The 20,999-nt window shown below is 53.8% G+C and overlaps 1 protein-coding gene across 9 annotated transcripts; it reads left to right on the forward strand.

The window, feature by feature from the left end:
* Window positions 1-1,494: 1,494 nt before the first annotated feature.
* On the forward strand, window positions 1,495-20,262 carry LOC101281124 (tigger transposable element-derived protein 1-like). 9 transcript variants are annotated; one of them, XM_049703222.1, is made up of 7 exons: window positions 1,495-5,796; window positions 6,455-6,531; window positions 7,162-7,272; window positions 7,900-7,984; window positions 8,433-10,075; window positions 17,830-17,909; window positions 18,344-20,262. In XM_049703222.1, exons 5-7 carry the CDS (start codon window positions 8,528-8,530, stop codon window positions 20,154-20,156), a joined length of 3,441 nt encoding a protein of 1,146 aa, XP_049559179.1. In that variant the 5' UTR covers window positions 1,495-5,796; window positions 6,455-6,531; window positions 7,162-7,272; window positions 7,900-7,984; window positions 8,433-8,527; the 3' UTR covers window positions 20,157-20,262. The 9 variants fall into 9 exon arrangements, with proteins under 9 accessions (XP_049559179.1, XP_049559180.1, XP_049559176.1 ...); XM_049703223.1 differs by having other exon boundaries at window positions 6,459-6,531; XM_049703219.1 differs by lacking the exon at window positions 6,455-6,531 and adding an exon at window positions 6,592-6,752.
* Window positions 20,263-20,999: the final 737 nt, after the last annotated feature.

Raw genomic sequence — 20,999 nt, forward strand, 5'->3', positions numbered from 1 at the left:
GTCTCTCCCCCAAAGCCCATGTTTCTTCTACATGCACCACCTAACCCCTGCTCTGCATCCCTCTCTCTACCAGGTGAATGCCACCTACAACATCCACTGCCTAGGCATCTACACCACTACCACCCCTCCCCCACCAACGCCAGTCTATCACTGCAGCGTCCAGTCTCCCGCCTTGTCTCTCAGACCACTCCCCTCCCAGCGCGGTTTCACAGCGCAGCCTGACTGCACCTGCACCACCCCACACCTGTGCAAGGTCACCTGTATGGCCCAGCACCCAGACACCATTCTCCCCCCATTCAGCCCCGTTCTCTGAGCCCGACTTGTCACAACACGCAATGCCCCACTATCTCCTCCGTTTCCTGATTTAGGTGGGACTAGGAGGTAACAGGGGAGTTTTCAGAGGGCAGCTACAAAGGAGCCAAGACCACTGGACTCGGAGCCTGCAAGGAAAGTCGGAGATTCTGCCCAGCCTATTTGCCACGTAACCTCGGCTTGTCGCTGTGCCACTGTGAACCTCCGTTTCCCCCACCCCCACCACACTCGCGCTGCTCCTTATGCAACTGGAGGTACAGTGCAACCTTTGTAGAGAGATCTGAGTTTATTAAGGAAGTGGATTCGATTTCGAGGGCCGCCTGATCCCGTGGGTCTAACCTTCGCTCCTCAAGGTTCCAAGTCAACCTGAAACCCCAGGAGACGGCTGGGCCTCCGTAATCTGGCCGGCCCTGCGGAGCTCCCTGAACTACATTTACCAGAAGCCTGGGCGGGCACCTTCTGCTTTAGGGAGCCGGGACAGGTCCGGGTGCCGCCATGGCAACTGGGGGCGGGGACTCCAGATTCTGTCGCCGTGGCAACGCGCAGTGATTGACGAGCCGCGCGCGACAGCGCTGGGCCCGGCCACGGGGGACACCCAGGCCCCTGTCCTACGCTCCCGATCCCGCTGGGCCGCCGCCCCCGTCCCCGCCCGAACCTTCCCGGTTGAGGGGCCCCCGCCCTCACCTCCGCGCTCAGCGGGCCGCTCCGCGCTCCTGAGCATGCGCACTCGCCGACCTTCCCTCCCCGGCCGGACTATGTCTCCCAGAACGCTCCACGCACCAGCCGGAAGCGCCGCCTTGCCCGTCCCCCACCCTCGCCTCAGTTTCCACCCTCCTCCCGCTGTGCCCCGGGGCAGCGTTGTTCGCAACAATCGGGTCACACTCCGGGCCGCGTCTTCCCGCGCTCCCAGCCTCAAATCCAGGCGTCCAGGCGCCCGTCGACGCGAGCAAGCTTCTCAGGGGGTAACGGGCGGCCGCACCGCCTTCCCAACCGCGCATGCCGCCACCAAGTCTCCCTGAATACTCTACGGGGCTTCCGGGGATTAGCAGGGCTCTGCACCAATCACGGCCCTCGCTAGGACGCCGTCAGCCCCCTGTCTCCATGGCAACCCCCTGTGGAGACCCGGCCACCCCTTCCACCGCCCTCAGGACCGCAAGCGAGCCTCTCCCACTTTCGCCTTGGAGAGAGGCTCGGCCGGCTCCTGTCCGGGAGGTCAGCCAGTCCTCCGCGCGCGTGCGCGGCGCGATGACAGTTTTTTTTTTTTTTTTGCGCTCGTGGGCGGTAGGCGGGCCCGGGCGTCTTCATGGTAACCAGTGGGCCGTGCGGGCGGTTTCCAGGGCAACCCTGGGTACCGGCCGGCGTCTGAAAGAGGATGGGAGAGGTAGGCTGAGGGTAGAGATGCGGAGCGAGAGAGACAGGACAGACAGACACAGACTCGGGGGCGCGGAGAGTTGTGAGGAGAGACAGTGAAAGTAAGTGAACAGACACAGGGACAGAGACACGGGCAGGACAGAAAGAGACCTAGGTCAGAGAGTCAGGGCTGGGCAGACATGTGTGTCAGAACAGTTAACAAGAGGGAGAGCGATCAGGGCGGGATGGAGAGGAAAGGAGAGACAAAGATTTACAGCGACAAGACGTGCAGCTCGAGATTCAAGGGACAGACAAGGATCAGGAGTACAGAAGCAAGAGGGGAGAAAGGGACAGACATTAGAGATACAGTAAAGTGGATCGAGAGTTTTTAAAGACTCAGAGAAGGGTGACAGCAAGAAGAGAGAAAGACGGAGCGGGAGGGACACATGTTAAGAAAACTTATCCAAAACTTGCCATTAAGAGAAAAAAAGATGACTGGAAGAACTAGCACCGTCTCTACCAAGCCTGCTTCAGGTCATCTGATTCCCTAAGTGAAGCAACTTTTTTTTAAGTTAACTGCTTTTGATCAGAGTCCAGATACTGTGAAGTTAGATGCTAACGAGTAAAAGGTTGATAGGTTGTAAATGCTTTCTGTCCAGTAGAGAAGAGTACCCCAAGTTTTTTGTCACCCAGTAGGACACTAAGCAGGACACTAAGATGCCTGCCCACTGCCCCATGGTGCACTACCGATCCGACTTGGAGCTTTTATTTCACTGTTCGTTCTTTCACCCTTTCTGTTTTCCTTCTCTCTCATCTTCCCGGAACCACCTATGTCATCCTGCTAGTTGCCACCGGAGGTAAATAGATATTTGACGTGTGCTCACGGAGTTTGTTTTTATCTGTTTCGAAAATTATATCTTGACAGTCTAAAGGGAACCATTTCTCCGGAATGGGGGACAGACAGGGAGAAAGAGAAAACAGTGAGACAGACCCAGGAAAGGAAAGGAGGTAGCGAGGATGGTGGGAAAGAAAGAGACCAGGTCTAGGCGCGGAGGCTCCGGTGGGCCTCGCAGTGAGCTGGGCCCTGACTCATCCCGCGTGGGGAACGCGAGCCTCAGCCGGGCATGAGGGTGACCCTCGGGGCGGCTGGTCCAGTCATGGCAGACTACTGGAGGTCACAACCAAAGAAATTCTCTGATTACTGCAGGTGCTGGATTGCGGACAATAGGTCTAGTGTTGAAGTTCATGAAAGAGGAAAGAATCATAAGGAAAATGTGGCAAAGAGGATCAGTGAGATTAAACCGAAAAGGCTGGATAGGGCACAGGAAGAAGAGAAGGCATCAAAGGAGTTTGCTGCAATGGAGGCAGCTGCCCTGAAAGAATACCAAGGGGATTTGAAAAGCCTTGGCTTAGAGTCAGAAACTTCAGAGCCAAGCATATCACCAGTAACCAGCACTATCCCATCCGCCTCTGCATCAAATCAGCAAAAGAAAAAAAGAAAAAAAAAGACCCTTCAAAGGGCAGATTGGTAGAAGGCATAACCTCTGAGGGTTACCATTACCACTATGATCTTATCACAGGAGAATCTCAGTGGGAGAAACCTGAAGGATTTCAAGGAAATTAAAAAAAGACGGCAGTGAAGACTGTTTGGGTAGAAGGTTTAAGTGAAGATGGTTATACCTATTATTATAATTCAGAAACAGGGGAATCCGGATGGGGAAAACCTGATGATTTCATTCCACACTCTGGCGATCTGCTTTCTAGTAAAGTCAATGAAAAGTCACTTGGTACCCAAGAAGAGTCCAAATCATCAGATTCACGTTGTGATTCTGATGTGGAACACCAAGCAGAAAAAGGGGGGGGGGACAGGGGGACTTCCCTGGTGGCGCGGTGGTTAAGAGTCCGCCTGCCGATGCAGGGGACACGGGTTCGAGTCCTGGTCCAGGAAGATCCCACATGCTGCGTAGCAACCAAGCCCATGCGCCACAACTACTGAGCCTGCACTCTAGAGCCCGCGAACCACAACTACTGAGCCCACGTGCCGCAACTACTGAAGCCCGCGCGCCTAGAGCCCGTACTCCGCAACAAGAGACGCCACCGCAATGAGAAGCCCGCGCACAGCAATGAAGAGTAGACCCCGCTCGCCGCAACTAGAGAAAGCGCGCGCAGCAACGAAGACCCAACGCAGCCAAAAATAAATAAATCGAAGAAAAAGGGGGGGGGGGAGGAGAAGTCTCTACAGAAATGCAAAAGCTAGAAGTAAAGTTTAAAGAAAAAAAATAGTGATAAAGGAACTGAATCGGAAACACAGAAAGAAAAAATGCCCACGGTTATTCATCAGGTCCAAATGAAGAAAAATCCAAAGCTCATAAAAAATCAGACCCATATGGAAGGACTTCCCTGGTAGTACAGTGGTTAAGACTCCGTGCTCCCAATGCAGGGAGTCCAGGTTCTATGCCAGGGAACTAGATCCCCTATGCCAAAACTAAGACCTGCCATAGCCAAAATAAAAGTAATAATAATAAAGAAAGCTCCTCTGTGTTTGTTTTACATTACTTAATGCTAACATTTTAGACTTATTCTGAATGTATTTTATGTGAATTTAAAATAACTCTTTTTTTGTGTGAAATTGATTTTTGTTCCTAAAATGGAAGCCTACTACATTGCATTGTAATACAGTGTGTTATGTTCAGTGTCTAAAAATTGCTAATTACCTCATAATATAAGATGCTATGTATCTGTTATTTAAAACATGGAAAAGTAAGGCCGTTATTCAATTCTTACTCGTATGAATATACTTGTACTGCACTGAAAATGCATTACTTTTTAAAAAAAATATTTATTTATTTGGTCTCACCAGGTCTTAGTTGCGGCAGGCAGGCTCCTTAGTTGTGGCATGCGAGCTCTTAGTTGCAGCATGCATGTGGGATCTAGTTCCCTGACCAGGAATCGAACACAGGCCCCCTGCATTGGGAGCATGGAGTCTTATCCACTGCGCTACCAGGGAAGTCCCGAAAATGCATTACTTTTGCACACTGATATTATTCAAGAAATAAGAATTAGACCACGTAAGAGAAGATTCACAACCTGTGATAATTCAGTTCTGAGGATCCTGTCAGAAGGCTGATGTAGAAAGTGTATGTATATTGGCTTACCTTACTCAATTTAAGGTCAAGAGCCAAGAACTGGGACTGCAGCTCAGGTCATGCTTAATATGGAATGAAAACTGGACCAAAGATGTATCTGCCTGGTTCAATGTAAAGCGCCAACCATTGCTTAAGCATTTTCACCTTGAGCCAGGCACTATGGTAGGAACTGGAGATGTAAAGGTGAGCAAGACATATCTCTGTTCTTCATGGCTTCTCATTCTGATGGAGTCCTTTTTTCCCTAGTCGTGCGCTCTGTGTAGAGGCCTTACATATACTGGAAAATATTATTTAGGGTTTATTTAAAACTATGGAGATGAAGTCTTGAACAAAAATAGTAAGTTCTCTGACTTCAGTAAAATGTTTTGGTGTTCCTTTAGAGAAATTGGAAAGTTCCCATTTCCTGGTTAAATTTCTTAAAAAGTGGAATTTTCTTATTTAATCCATTTGAAGTAGGTACCTTCCCTTTATTTTTCCAAATTCTTAAAATTATATGTTTTTGTAAACTGTACAGTAGTTAACATTTGATAGTAAATATTTGTCTTTTTAAGGTTACTAGTGTACATGTAAGAAAATTATAGGTTATTAAAAACTTTATGAAAGAAGAAAAAAAAAAGAAAGAAAAGAAAGAGACCGAAAGTAGATGGCAGGAAAGACAGGAGAGAGAAATTAATAGGCGAGAAATCCGGCCTTGGGCAGAGGCGGCCTTGGGCGACCCCGCCTGGACTCTGTGCTCGGCGGCCTCGTCGCTGAACTACGTTTCCCGGTAGGCCCTGGGTGACTGGACGCAGCACCTAGAGCGCCGTCGGGGGCGGGGCCCACGCTGCCTCCTCCAATCCCAGCCGTCGCCCGGCAACCTCCGCCTCCGCCGACAAGATGGAGGCTGGATTCGGCCGCCGCCGGGAAGCGGCGCCTGAAGCCGGAGATGGGGAGGGGCCGCAGCTCAGTCGGCCCACTTGAGGAAGCCGGCCTACGTCGCGGTCCGGAGGTGAGAGCGGTCGGGCGCGCGGGAGCCCGGGCTCCGGGGGGAAGGGGCCGAGGCGCCTATACCCTTGGTTCCCGTGGGGGGAAGGGGACGGACGCGCGCGAGGGGGCCAATCGGGGGCCTCCGGCGGCCCCGCGGCCTTCTGGGAAATGTAGTCTCGAGCCTTCCCCGTGGGCGGGCTTGGGGACTTTCTAGAGCGGGAGGGTGAAAACGAATGAATTTAATTTAAAATTGTGGGTGAGGGACTTACCTGGTGGTGCAGTGGTTGGGAATCGAACCCTGGTCGGGGAAGATCCCACATGCCGCGGAGCAGCTAAGCCCGTGTGCCACAACTACTGAGCCCGCGTGCCACAACTACTGAAGCCCGCGCGCCTAGAGCCCATGCTCGTCAACAAAGAGAAGCCACCGCAGTGAGAAGCCCGCGCACCTCAACGAAGAGTAGACCCCACTGGCTGCAACTAGAGAAAGCCCGTGCCGTGCACAGTTACGAAGACCCAACGCTGCCAAAAATATATAAATAAATAAATTTATTAAAAAAAAAATTGTGGGTGAGCAGGCGAAGGCAGGCATGTGGAGAGGGAGGGATGGGCGCGTGAGTGGTTTGGAATTTGGGGCCTCCTTCCAGGCAGGAAGCCTTCCCCATGCCCACCTCCCCTTTAAGCCAGGTGCAGCCCATGGGTCCCTGAAGGTACTCTTCCTCGGTGCCATAGACACTCCCAAAATACAAAGACCTGTCAGGTACTGTCCTTGTTTTTCACACGCATTCCTTAAAAAAAAAACTTTTACTGTTTTGATCAGGTGCTACTTTCACATGGTTTGAAATGCAAAAGGGACAAAGCGAGAAGCCTGCCTCCATCACTATACTTCATTAAATAATTCAGTCAGCAAGTGACTGTTGGATGCCTCCAAAGTGCCAGGCTCCCTTCCTGGGCCTGGAGACCCAACAGAGTGCTCAGTAGGTACAGTTCCTGCCCTCAGGCAATGTGTGATGGATGCATAATAAAATATAGGTGGGGAGGGCCTCTCTGATTAGGTTACATTTGAGCAGAGACCTGCAGAAGAGGGAATAAGCCATGCAGATTACAGGGAAGGGCCCCCAGTGGGCCAAAGAGCCACAGTAGCTAAGGCCCCTGGGTCGGGAGTGCCCTTAGTGTGCCCTGAGGATGTGGTCAGGAGTACGCAAAGGACAAAGGAGGCCCTTGACAAAGCTGGTGATGATTGTGGCTTTGACTCAGAGGTGGGAGGCCTGGGAGGGCTCTGAGCAGAGGAGCCACTGTTTTGTTTGTTTGCTTTTTTTTCTTTGCCGCGCCGTGCGGCTTGCTGGGATCTTAGTTCCCTGACCAGGGATTGAACCTGTGCCCCCTACAGTGGAAGCCCGGAGTCCTAACCGCTGGACCGCCAGGGAATTCCCCCCGACTTGGTTCTTAGAGAATCATTCCGACTGCTGTGTGGAGAACCACCTTCCTCCTCTATCCCCAGGTACTCCACGGTGGTGGCAAGAATTAAGGAGGTTACCTTCTGTGTTAGTTTCCTGTGATTGCTTTACCATATTACTACAAGCTTTAGTGGTTTATTTATTTTTAAATTAATTAATTAATTAGTTTATTTTTGGCTGCATTGGGTCTTCGTTGCTGCATGCGGGCTTTCTCTTTTGGCAAGCGGGGGCTACCCTTCATTTCGGTGTGCGGACTTCTCATTGCGGTGACTTCTCTTGTTGCGTAGCACGGGCTCTAGGCGCGCGGGCTCAGTAGTTGTGGCTCGCGGGCTCTAGAGCGCAGGCTCAGTAGTTGTGGCGCATGGGCTTAGTTGCTCCGCGGCATGTGGGATCTTCCCGGAACAGGGCTCGAACCAGTGTCCCCTGCGTTGGCAGGCGGATTCTCAACCACTGCGCCACCAGGGAAGTCCCGACTTAGTGGTTTAAAAGAACACAAATTTATTATCTTAGAGTCTTGGAGGTCTGAAATCTGAAATGGGGCTCCTTGGCTAAAATCAAGGTATTGGCAGGGCTGGTTCCTTCTGGAAGCGCTAGGCTTCAGTGGTCACATTGCCTTCTGACGAGGGAAATCTTCTGTGTCCTCTTACAAGTATCCCTCTGATTACGTTTAGGGCCCACTGGGATAATCCAGGATAATCTCCGCCTCTCAAGATTATTAACTTAATCACACCTGCAGTGTCCCTTTTGCCCTGAAAGGTAAACTTACTCATAGGTTCCTGGGATTGGGATGTGGATGTGGGTGTGGTTAGGAGCCATTATTCAGTCTCCCACACTGATGTTCCATGTCTCTGAATAGCATGGAGATGCTTCTGCTCATCAGTGTCTGAGAGATGGGTCAGGATTTCTAGACTCTCTTTGCATCTCCTTGTGGTTGCAAGAGGTTTTCTGGGGGAAGAACAAAGTCTCCCCACAGCACTTTTTTTGGTCTCATAAGCTAAAACTAAATGAAATGCTCATCTACACGCAAAGTATACTCGGAAGTGTGTATGCAGTGTCTTTATTGTTAGGGAGAGAAGGGACTGGGCCTGCCTCTGAGGCAGTGCTCATCAGGGCTGGGGGCCTTAGGTCAGAGCATGGGAAGGCCAGGCAGTGGTCCAGACTCTCATGTACTCACACATTAATGCCCATGTGTTCTCCTCTTCAGGCAGAGGCGGGCGTGGCAGGAGAGGCCCAGAGGCCATTGTGGGCACGGCAGTAGCTACCGTGGATGGGCAGTGGGGAGAGAGCTTGTTGAGGTGCATGGCTCGGGGAAGCGGCATGAAGACAACTCCCCACCCGCAGGTGCTGGGGAAGGCGCCCCTTGGGATTGGCCTCCGCCACAGTGCCAAGCGGGACCGGAAGTCCATCACCCTGCATGTGAAGTTGGAGGTGCTTCGGAGGTTTGAGGAGGGTGAGAAGCTGACGCAGATCGCCCGGGCCCTGGGACTGGCCACCTCCACGGTTGCCTCAATCCGCGTGAACAAGGATAAGATCCGGGCCAATTCCCAGGCAGCCACGCCCGTCAGCACCACCCAGCTGACCCGCTGCCGGGGTGTGCTGATGGGCCGCATGGAACGCCTCCTGAGCCTGTGGATTGAGGAGCAGAAGCGGCAGAACCTGCCTGTCAGCACGCTGCTTATCCAGGACAAGGCGCGCCGGCTCTTTGCCCAGCTGCAGCACGAGCAGGGCAGCGGCGCCCAGGCCGAGACGTTCGGGGCCAGCAATGGCTGGTTTGCCCGTTTCAAGGTTCGCCACAACGTGCTGTTGACGGATGAGCCGGCTGTGGCCGACGCCCAGGCTGCCGCACGCTACCCCGTGGTGCTGCGCGCCATTCTGGAGGAGGGCTGCTACTCACCACGGCAGGTCTTCAACGTGGACGAGACGGGCCTGTTCTGGAAGCGGCTGCCTGAGCGCATGCTTCTGGCACTGGAGGGGACAGCTGGGCCTGGGCCCAAGGCCTCTAAGGACCACCTGACCCTGCTGCTTGGTGGCAACGCGGCTGGTGACTTCAAGCTGAAGCCCCTGCTGGTGTACCCCTCGGAGAACCCGCGCGCCCTCAGGGGCTGCTCCAAGGCCAGCCTGCCTGTGGTCTGGCGCTCCAACCGCAATGATTGGTTGACACCCAGCATCTTCCAGGAGTGGTTTACTGGCTGCTTCTGCCCAGCTGTGGAGAGCTACTGTGCCAGCCATGGCCTCCCACTCCGCGCTCTGCTGCTGCTGGACAGCGCACCCTGCCACCCTGTCCACTTGGGTGGCCTCTCAGCCCATGTGCGTGTTGAGTTCCTGCCCAAGAGCACGTCAGCCCTGATCCAGCCCATGAACCAGGGTGTCATTGCCGCCTTCAAGGCCCATTATCTGCGCCGCACGCTCAGCCAGCTGGTCCAGGAGACGGCGGGTACAGACCGGCCCTCCGTGCGGGAGTTCTGGCGCAGCTATACTGTCATGACTGCTGTAGACAACATTGCTAAGGCCTGGGCAGAGCTGCAGCCTGCCACCATGAACAGTGCCTGGAGGAAGCTGTGGCCCGAGTGCGTGCCTGCTGGTGCCCCCCAGCCCAACGCCCTCCCCCAGCTCCGTCACAGCATTGTGACACTAGCCAGCCACGCAGGCCTCGGGGATGTGGCTGAGGCCGATGTTGCCCACCTGCTGCAGGCCCATGGGGAGCCCTCGCCCCGCAGCATCCCCCAGGAGGTGGAGGTTGGGGGTGTCAGTGACTCTGGGCTGCCCTGTGAGGCGGGGAAAGGCTTGGCCTCCAGAAGACCAGAGTCAGATCTCATGGAGGCCATGGTGGGTGTGGAGACTGAGGAAGTAAGTGTGGGTGCACTGCGCCCTGAGCACCTGGCCCAGGCACTGTCCCACTTTGCTGCCGGCCTGCGAGTCCTCATAGAGAACGATCCCAACCGGGAACGCAGCCTGCAGGTGTCCCGGGGTGTCCACTGTGCCCTCGCCCACCTCCGAGAGCTGCAGCGGGAAAGGAGGCGACAGGCTCGGGCAGTTGCGGGGCCTCAAGGGGCCCCATGATGGTGGCAACAAAGGAGTTGACAGAAAGCCTGCACTCACCCCAGGTGGGGCCCACAGAGGGTGGGCAAGTGGCCAAGGGCACAAACCCTGAAGGACAGACCTCTTTGGCTGTCCTGTGTGATTTAGGGCTTGGGCCTGACCTCAGATGAGCTTTGTCTGATGATGCTTTGTTTCTGGAGGGTAGACACTGCCACTTCTCACCCATGGTTCTCATACCTCATGCACTGCCATCTTTGTACAGTGGCACCCAGAGTGTCAGGCTTGGGGAACAAGAGGGTGGTGTTCTCTGATTGGCAGATGAGCTGCGGGACCCAGGAGTGCCCATCCGTGTCAGAGACACACCCTGTAGGACAGCGGTTGCCAAGCACAGCCCACCAGGGTAGCCTTCCTTGTGGTGAGGGGCCAGGGTTGAGACAAGCCTCTCCTATTTGCCAGCCCTGACCTGTCCGTGCACCGCTGTTACTCTTCGTAGCCAACTCTAGGTGGGGGTTTCCTGCTCTCCTTGCTCACCTTCCGTGTCATCCTCACTCTTTCTGGCTTCCACGGTTTGTGTTGTCTGAGGTTTCTGGTACCTTCCCTGTGCCCGAGCCTATGGGCGTGTGTGGCTTTCCTTGGTTTGGAGATGTTTTCTTCCCTGGGTTTCTGTGCCGTGGTTGTCTTGGCTTCCCTCCAGCCTCTGAGGCTGAGCCTTCTGACACTTCGATGGTCTCCCAGATCTAGAGCTCTTTGGAAAATCTCAGCCATTTTTGAGGGCTCAGTGTCTACCTCAGGGTCAGCTCCCAGCACATTGGCTGCAGCCCAGCCTCTCCCCAAGGTTAGAAACATGGCTCCAATTCCAATGGATTGGCTCCTTGGACGGTCTTGTTATCTCCGTCATTCCAGCTTGTTCTCCTGTCCCCCTAGATTGTAACAGCAAGCACACTGGGGTATCCACTTGACTCTGTAGACATACCATATGGGCCACCAAAACCCAGAGAGTCATCAAGGGAAGGAGTTCTTGTACTCCAGCTAGGTGAGCCACAGGCGGTGAGACAGGGCTGCCTGGCCTCCTGGCCTCCTTTCGACACAGGTACCTGCATGTGTCCGTGAACGTGTGCGCGCGACACACACACGCATGCCAAGAGTAAAGTTGGGAGAAAGGATTCCTTCTACCTCTGTCCCAGCTAACACTTGAAGTGCTGGGCCTGCTGTCAATACGTAAAAGGGGCCGGAGGCCAGGGAGGGGTTCCAGGGTCCAGCCTTCCTGGGAGAAAGGTCAGATGAGGCCCCTTGTTTGCTTTCTTGGGGAGAGTGGCAAAAGGGATGGCAAGGAGAAGTAGAAGAGCTTTTCTTAGGAGCCTGGTGACTGACTGGATTAATAAACTGCACAAATTATAAGCACTTGTAATGTGCTAGGTGTTGGGGAGACCAGGGTGGGAGAGACTGGCTTCAGGAGCTGCCGGTCCAAAGGCTGTTACATTCTGTGTGACGACGGCTATGACGGGCGACTTGTGAGGGACCTAAACCTAGCTGGGGTCAGAGGAGAGGACATGATAGGGAAGGCTTTTTGGGGAGGTGCTGCCCCAGCTTTTGGAAACCGGTCATTTCAAAATGCCAGGCATCACAGAGGGGCCTGTTTTAGACGGCCCAGCACGGTTTGGCTGGTGAAGCCCTGAGGACGGGGAAGCAGGAGCAGCCTCGATGGAGGCGGAGTGCGGCACAGCAGCTGAAAGAGGCAGGTGACCAGGTAGGAGGAAATGCCACATCCTCCGGGCGGGAGTAGAGAGGCAGCTGAGGGGCAACCTGGCACAGTCGAGCGGACGGATAGCGAGGGGTCCGTCGCGCGGTCGCGCCCATCTGGCTCCATAACTCTTTACTTCGGAACCCGGGACACCGCCAGTCGCACCACTGGCGCCCCCTTGCAGGCCCCTGAAGAACTCCATTTCCCGGCGGCGCCGAGCGCTGGTGCTCGCTGCCTTCTGGGAAATGTAGTGTCTATAGGTCACCCGGGCTGTTACTGTGGCGGGCCAACGACTACATTTCCCAGAGGGCTTCGCGGACAGGGCCGGGCTTGCGCACGTTCCACTTCCGGGCGCCGGACGTCGCCAAAGAGTTGCAGAAGTATACTGTTACCTCCCCTTCACCTCCGTGCGCTGGCCTGTCGTGGGGAGGTGGGTGGTTGCTAGGGAAGGGAGGGAAGGGGCGGGGTGGGCACAAGGCACCGGAAGTAGTCCTTGGGACGGACGGAAGCTCGTGGTCCTGGGGCCCCAGGGTGGTTGGTCTTTGTTCCAGCACGGTGTCGTTTGACGCCGTCCGCCTGGCTTCCTGGGGCGGTGAGTCTGGGCGCGACGCGGTGGAGGCTTCGGAATAAGCCCGGGGTAGGGTGTGCAGCTGGCCAGAGGGCGGCAGGAGAAGGGGGGCGGGGGAACACCAGCTGCTTTCCGAGGACTCCGGCGAGTCCACGGGGAAGGGCGGCGCGTGGGCTGCTGGGACATGGAGTCCGGCGGGGCTGGGCCTGCACCGGAAGTGATTCTGGGCAGAGCTGGGCTCTCGCCACGCCTCGGGGGTCGTGCACGTGCACCCGCGCTAGTCCCTTTCTCGGCGGAATTCCTGGGTTTCTGTCCACCATTCCACCCAGCTCCCCCTAAACTGACCTCCCCTGGAAAGTCTTCCTGGATTTCTGCAGCTCAGACCACCTCTTTGCTCCTGCTGCACCTGCGTGCGTCCCTCTATAAAGTGAGAGTGCGGGCGGGGTGGGGGGACGCTCCCCGCACAGGGGGATTAAATCCAGATCCTTCCCTGGCCGAAGGCTGTGCAAGTTCGCCCAGGCCACACAGCCTTCGCATTTGCTTATTCCGCTACGTAGACCGTCCTCCACTTTAGCTGTCATCTCAGGGTACTTGGGGGTGAGAGCCGGGGGTTGGGGGCTGTTGGATGGGGCGGCCTGGTTCAGGGGAGCCCTGACCAATGCTTTAAAGACGTGCATTGGCATTGAAAATGATCTGTGTTCTTTTTTCTTAAATACTTATTTATTTATTTTTTTTTGGCTGTGTCGGGTCTCAGTTGCGGCACGCGGGATCTTCATTGCGGCGCGTGGGCTTCTCGTTGCGCGCGGGCTTCTCTCTAGTTGCGGCTCGCATGCTCAGTAGTTGTGGCGCGCAGGCTTAATTGTCCCGCGGCATGTGGGTTCTTAGTTCCCGGACGGGGCATTGAACCCACACCCCTTGCATTGGAAGGCAGATTCTTAACCACTGGACCATCAGGGAAGAAGTCCCAATCTGTGTTCTTTTCTGAAGTTACAGTGGTAGCAAATGGCCGTTGGCAGAAAAATTCAGGTGCTCTGCAGACATTACAAAAGAAAAAGCAGATGTCCTCCCCCAGTTCCTTTCTCCAGAATTGCCAGCTGAGGCGTTGCTGGTTTTCAGGATCCTTTTCTGAACACTTGTAGCAGTAGCTCCTGTTTTTTGTTTTGAAATTTTAACATTAGTGGGATCATGTCAGTTGAGGAGGACCACAGCTTACTTTCTTGTTTAGCACTGTAGCGTGGACGTCTCTCTCACTGTCCATTGTTGACCTTGCCTAGTTGAGTTGGGCCGAGCCTCTCAGGCCCCATAGGATTGTGCCATGAGGGAAGGAAGTCCTTCCAGTGTAGGAACCAGCTCTTGCTCTCCCTGTGCGGCTGCACTGCAGCCGTCCCCACTACCATCTTGGCCTTCCAGCCTGTCCCCCACATCACTCTTTCTAGTGCCCCACAGACTGCATCCTTCACTTGCACGGACCCTCCCTGGGCACTGAGTCTCTGCTAGTTCCCGCCAACACCTCTGCTTGGCTGCTGATGGGGTTCTCTCCACCCCTGAGACACTGGACACGTCCACGCCCCATCCCCAGGAGCAGCCCTCCTACTGGCCCAGTCTGGCCTGAACTCCTGAAGGCTTCTCTGCAGGAAGCGCTCCCTCACTGTCCTAACCAGATTCCCAGTGTGAGGCATCCTCTTGAGGGCACAGATGGGGAGGTCGAGGCTGGAGGTGTCCCCTTGCCAGGTTGTCAGCTGGCCAGGTGTGGGGACAGTTTCCACCACAGCAAGTGACCTTGCAGGCTATGAGTCGGTGGAGGGGTGTGGGTGGCCCATGGCCCTGATTGGTTGGGTGTGTGTCCCAGGAAGACGGTGTGTGTGGCCTGAGTGAAGGCAGAGAGGCCAGCTTCCCCAGGTTTCGCCATGGCAGCCGACCCAGCACCCATCGGTCAGGAAGAGCTCGTGATCATCAAGATGGAGGAGGATGAGGCCGCCTTGTGGGATCCTGAACCGTTCTTCAAGCCTCAGCCCCAAACCCTGTTGCCTGGGCTTGGTAGGGACCCCCGGCAGTGCTTCCGGAGCTTCCGTTATGAGGAGGCAGCAGGGCCCCGCGAGGCGCTGGCCCGGCTCCGGGAGCTGTGCCGCCAGTGGCTGCGGCCCGAGGTGCACTCCAAGGAGCAGATGCTGGAGCTGCTGGTGCTGGAGCAGTTCCTGGGCGTGCTGCCACCTGACACCCGGGTCTGGGTGGAGTCCCAGTGCCCCGAGAGTGGCGAGGAGGCTGTGGCACTCGTGGAGGACCTCGCTCAGATGTTGCAGGAGACTGGTGAGCCACGGGGGACTGGGCTTGGGGGCAGGGAAAGTGCAGGGGGACACAACTCATGACGCAGGGTCCTGAGTGCCTGCCCGCTCTGCCCAGGCCCTGTGTCCTCATCTCTGGGAAGAAGACTCAGAAGCTGTGACATGTTTGGAGACTTTTCTAGACTCTTAGCCTCCCAGAGGTGTGAGCCTGGGGTTGGTGTAGCATTTCCCCTGCTCAGGTGCACTGGCCTTCTTTCTCTTCCTTTTCTCCTTCCTGACAAAGTCACGGAGTGCGTGCCATGTGGCAGGCCCTGTGGGTCCAGCAGGGAAGGGAGAGAGGCAAGGTCCTTGGCCTGTTGGAGCCCAGTCTGGTTTGAGAGTTGGGACAGTGAGACCTCCAATCACAAGTAGGGTGTGTTTCTTTCTCTAGAGGGGGTGGAGGCAAGAGGAGGTGGGCACAGAGGTCGGCCCGGCCAGGGGTGGCTTTGCAGTTCGTGCTGTGTGATGTCTTCACCTTGGACGTGTGCTTCCGCACCTGTGAGGAGGTGACAGCCGTGCAGCAGGGAGGAGAGATGGTTGGTTACCACCTCGGTCCACCCTGGCGTGTGTTTACTTATTTACTCGTGTATTTGTGCAGTTCCTTTTGCCTGCTTGGCCCCTTGTATCGAGGGGTGGAAACCATAGCACTTAAACAAGCAAACAAAAACCCAGCTTTATTAGGCTCTAGCCCACATAATCAAAAAATTGTACACTTAGTGGGTTTTAGTATAGTCACAGGTTTGTACAACCATCACCCATGTCTAATGTCATCACCTTCAAATAAACTCCGTACCCGCCAGCAGCTACTCCCCATTCTTCCCTTTCCTAGTGCCTTGGCAGCCAGCAACCTGCTTTGTGTCTCTGTACACTTTCTTATTCTGGACGTTTTATTAAATGGTATCATACATTTCCTGGAGTCATACATGGCTTTTTATGATGGGCTGCTTTCATCGAGTGTCATGTTTCCAGCGTTCATCCACAGTGTAGTACGTCACTCATCTTTATGCCTAGTCATATTCCGTTGTGTGGTTATACCACATTCTGTTTATTCATTTATCTGTTATGGTTATTTGGGTTGTTTGTACCTTTTGGCTGTTACGATTAATGCTGACGTGAACTTACGTATACTTTATTCTCTTGGTTATATACCTAGGAGTGGAATTGCTGGATCACACGGTAACTCTGGCCTTTTGAGGAACTGCTAACACACCACTTGTTTTAAGAGAGGGGATTTAATGTAGAGAGTGTAACCTAGGCATTGAAGGAGTGAAAAAGTACAGAAAGAACTCTAAGGTGTCATGGCGGTAGGAACTGCAGGGAACTGTGTCCGCTCCGGGAAGAGGTCGGAATTATGACAGTTAGAGACTCAAAGGAGGGGCTGGGAGGTGGGGCTGCTGCTGGATGGTGCTGGGGTCTCCCAGGGGGACAGCATGCAGCTGGTTCTGCACATGTTGGAAAAACTGCAAACTGGATCTAGCTGCTGCTAAAGAAACCCTTGATAATGCACGACTGGTTTTCACCCAGGCATGAACGTGAGGTGCAGGTGAGACACCTTGTACGCATGGGTCCACAGTCCTCCCAGGGTGTCTGGCTGTCGTGCTGGGCTGTTCTCTGAGCCATGGGCAGCGTTTGTCGTCTTAGGGGACTGTTCTTAGGGAACTGTACCAGTTCCCAGCTTCCCACGGAACGGATGCTTAGGTGATGCACACTGTTAAAAGAGATTTTGCATCGTAAGAGTGTGGACGTTGGCAAAGCAGCCTGCTGGCACTGAACGGACTTAGGCCTGGTGTTCTCGAGGATCCTCTGGGGCATGCATGGTTATGTCCACTCAGTCCTGAAGCCGCATGGTCTCACGTTTACACGAAAACTCCTGCCTTTGCTCCGTACCCTTACCTGCTCTCAGCCTGTTGCTGGCCCCTTCGATGTCCCCACATGGGAGAGGGTAGGGCCCGGCCCTGGCTTTCTCTGGGTGGTTTTGGAGATGACTGCTCTGATGCTATCAGGGAGACTAGAATGATGTCCCAAGCTCTTCCTTGGCTGTTACTGTTGCTGTGTGTTCGGGGGTCCCAAAGACCCCCCTTAGCCTCAAGTGATTTGCTAGGAGTCACAGAATTCAACAAGGCTATTATATTCATGGTTGTAGTTTATTACGGTGAAGGATACAGATTAAAGTCAGCGGTGGAAAAAGGTGCCTAGTCTGGGAGATACCAGGCACGAGATTCCGGGTGTCCTTTCCTGTGGGAGTCGTGTGGGTCGTGCTTAATTCCCACAGCAGTGATGTGCGACGACACGCACAGGATGCTGCCACTGGGGGGCTCGCCTGCAGTGACGTCCAGGATTTTTACTGGGGGTCAGTCACCGAGTTATGGAACATGACTGACCTTAGTTACTCAGCCTGAACTCCCGCCAGAGGTCAGACCTGTACAGTGTGGCCCAGGGTTACTACCATGTCACATTGTTAGCATGAACTATCTGTGTGACCCAAGAACTTAGGTAAACAAAGATGTTCTTATCAGGCAGAATCTTCCAAGGGCTTAGAGGTCTCCTCCCAGGAGCAGGTCAAGGGCCAGACTTTCGTTTGGAGTGTGGAGGGTTTGGACAGCTCAGGCCTGCTGAGTCAGCCCTTTACTGACCACCCAGCTGCAGCTGAAGGAAGCTTCTAATGACTATCTCCTTGGTGTTTCAGTGACTTGGGTTTCAGGGGCCTTGGGTGTGTTCTTGAGGTACGTATGTGTGTGTGCATCGGAAGGGGCTGCCTGTCAGCCAGGGTACGGTGTTCTCTGTGAATCAGAGGGCAAGCGGTGTGTCATCTGGCTCAGAGTGTCTGGCCAGTAGGACATGTTGACCTCTGGATTGATTAATGGGCTTGGGTGCCTCACCCCTTTGTCCCCAGGGTGGGCCTGCAGACACTAACACTGCTCTTTCCCCTCAGCCCTGGCCCAGGCCCCTCCCGAGGACCAACGGTTTGGAGACCTGGCAGAGCCGGCCAAGCCCTTCACGGATGGAGCTCAGGTGAGCTGTGAGTCCTCCAAAGTCAGAGATGCTACATCCTGCGGGACCCAGCCCGCCTCCCACCCCCCCTTCACCCCAGGCCGTGGAGGGTCACATTCAGCAACTGTGCCCAGCCCCCACCCCCACCACCCCTCGCCCTCAGGCTGGGCTCAGGACCTGCCCATCACCCTCTCCCAGCTCCTGGGTCTGAGGATGGGGCCTCCCCAGGCTCACACCATTTGAATACAGAGTACAGTAAGTCCCCTACACACAAACCTCCAAGTTACGAACTTTCAAAGATGCGAACATGCGTTCGCATGTCCAATCACGTAAGTTAGTTCACGTGTCTGGCGTACATTGTCATGTGCGTGCATCCTCTACAAGTGGTTGTGCTTTTGTGTGCTTTACAGTACTGTATAGAGTACAGTAGTACAGTATCTTTATTTCAAGCCCAGGATGTCCGGAAGCAAGCGTAAAAGCAGCGGTGATGTAGCGGGTACTGCTAAGAAGCGCCACGCGATAACGATGGAAACAAAAGTGAAAATAATTGAGAGAGTGGAGCGAGGCGAAAAGATGGTAGACGTCGCTCATTCTTATAACCTGAATCGTTCAACCATCGGCTCAATCGTAAAGAACAAGGACAAGATCATGGAACATGTGAAGTCTGCTATGCCGATGACGTCCACAATAATAACAAAGAAGCGTGGAAAAGTGATGGAGGAGATGGAGAAACTTCTCAGTGTGTGGATGCAGGATCAGCGTCAGCGTCGAGTCCCACTCAGCTTAATGCTGATTCAAGAGAAAGCCAAGAGCCTTTATGAAGACTTGAAGAAGAAACACGGCGAAGAATCAGAGGGCAAATCTTTTAATGCCAGCCGTAGCTGGGTTCACCGGTTCAAGGCTAGAGCCAAACTTCACAATGTAAAAGTGAGTGACAAGGCAGCGAGTACAGATACAATAGCTGCCCGGGAATTTCCTGAAACGCTTCGAGAAATTATCGATGAAGGCGCGTATTTACCCGAGCAGGTGTTTAATGTGGACGAGACAGGACTGTACTGGAAGAGGATGCCGGACCGAAGTTACATCAGTAAGGAGGAAAAGTTGATGCCGGGCTATAAAGCATCAAAGGATAGGCTCACGCTGTTGTTTGGTGGCAATGCTTCCGGTGATATGAAGCTGAAGCCTCTGTTAGTTTATCACTCAGAGAACCCAAGAGCCCTTAAAAACATAGCCAAGGGCTCTCTTCCTGTTGTGTGGAAGAGTAACCCCAAAGCCTGGGTTACACAGGCCATTTTCCAGGACTGGTTTTTCCACCACTTTATCCCGGAGGTAGAGAAATATTGCTTGGAGAAGGACGTCCCATTCAACATTCTTTTGCTGCTTGACAATGCTCCGGGCCACCCCCCATTCATGGACGACTTTCATCCCAACGTCAAAGTAGTGCATCTGCCACTGAATACTACGGCGCTCATCCAACCTATGGACCAGGGAGTTATAGCGACTTTCAAGAAATATTACTTACGTCACACTTTTCGTCAGGCAGTAAAGGCGAGTGACGAATCAGGAACAACCTTGCGACAATTTTGGAAGGACTATAACATCTACAAGGCCATAAAAAACATTGACTTTGCCTGGAGTGAGGTTACGGCCGTCACCATGAATGGGGTTTGGAAGAACCTTTGCCCGAAGTTTGTTCACGATTTTCGTGGATTTGAGAAGGTGGATGAGGAGTCCAAAGAGGTCTTCAGCAACTTAGTGACCCTCAGCGAGAAGCTGGAGCTAGATCTGCAAGAGGACGACTTCATTGAACTCCTTGCTGTGCAACATGAGGAGCTCACTAATGAAGACCTGATGGAATTGGAGGCCCAGAGAAAGGATGAAGAGGGACAGGAGGAAGAAGAAGTAACTGAAGAACCGAAGAGATTCACGACGCAGGAAATGGCAAGGGGGTTTTCTTTATTTGAGGAGGCGCTGTTGGTGTTTGAGGCACAGGACCCGAATGTAGAACGGTACACGAAGGTTGCAGCAGCCGTTCAGAATGCAATCCAGTGCTACCGTGTCATCTATGACGAGAAAAAAAGAGCTACTACGCAGACATCACTGGATCGTTTTTACAAGAGGGTGGATAGAATTAAATCCAGCAAGGAACCAGAGCCTGTGCCATCCACGTCAGGCGTGAGTGAAATTGCAGCTTGCCCTCCGTCTCCTACTGCTGACGATCCTTCAGCCCTACCATCTCCCACCTCCTCTTCCTCCTCCAGTCAGTAACTCTTCCTGCCTGTTCCCTTGATGCCAGCCCCTGGATGCCAGCTGTTGTACTGTACTACGGTACTTTTCAAGGTACTGTACTGTAAGATTAAAAATGTTTTCTTTATTTTTTGTGTTTGTTTGTTATTTATGTATTATTCGTGTGAAAAGTATTATAAACCTATTCCAGTACAGTACTGTATAGCCGATTGTGTAAGTTGGGTACCTAGGCTAACGTCGTTGGACTTACGAACACATTGGACTTACAAACGTGCTCTTAGAACGGAACTCGTTCATACGTAGGGGACTTACTGTAGTTGTAGTCTCTCTTGCACAGAGATAGAAATACAGCAGTCATTATTTATCCTCCCATTTTAAAGAAAAATTTTAAATGTATATAAAACATGTATATGCATTATAAAGTAATTCAAACCTTAAGAGAAGCACATAACGTTGAAACCCCACAGCCAGTCTTCCTCTCTGGAAATGGCCACTGCCACCCATCGTACACCCTTCCTCTTTCCTGTACACACGTGCAGTTCACACACATGGGCGTGTGTATGAACGGGGCACACAGACATTTCCAAAGGAAGCCCATTAACGCTCTGCACCTCACTGATTTCACTTCGTCTTGTGTTGAGGTCCCTTCCAGTGGCACAGGCAGCTCCAGCCTTTCTTTTTAGTGGCTATCTTGGAGTCATGTGCCCAGCCCCGCTAGGGAATGTGGGCCGCTGTTGGTTTCTCATCCCAGAACACACACCCTCATCTTGGCTGCTGCCCCTCTGGCTCTTCTGCCCCTGGGCCTGCCTGTCCTCTGGGTGGCCTCAAGACACAGGGACCAAAGCTTATCTCTGTGTCACGGGG

The sequence above is a fragment of the Orcinus orca genome, chromosome 20 (assembly GCF_937001465.1).
Source record: "Orcinus orca chromosome 20, mOrcOrc1.1, whole genome shotgun sequence".
NCBI classification, from domain to species: domain Eukaryota; kingdom Metazoa; phylum Chordata; class Mammalia; order Artiodactyla; family Delphinidae; genus Orcinus; species Orcinus orca.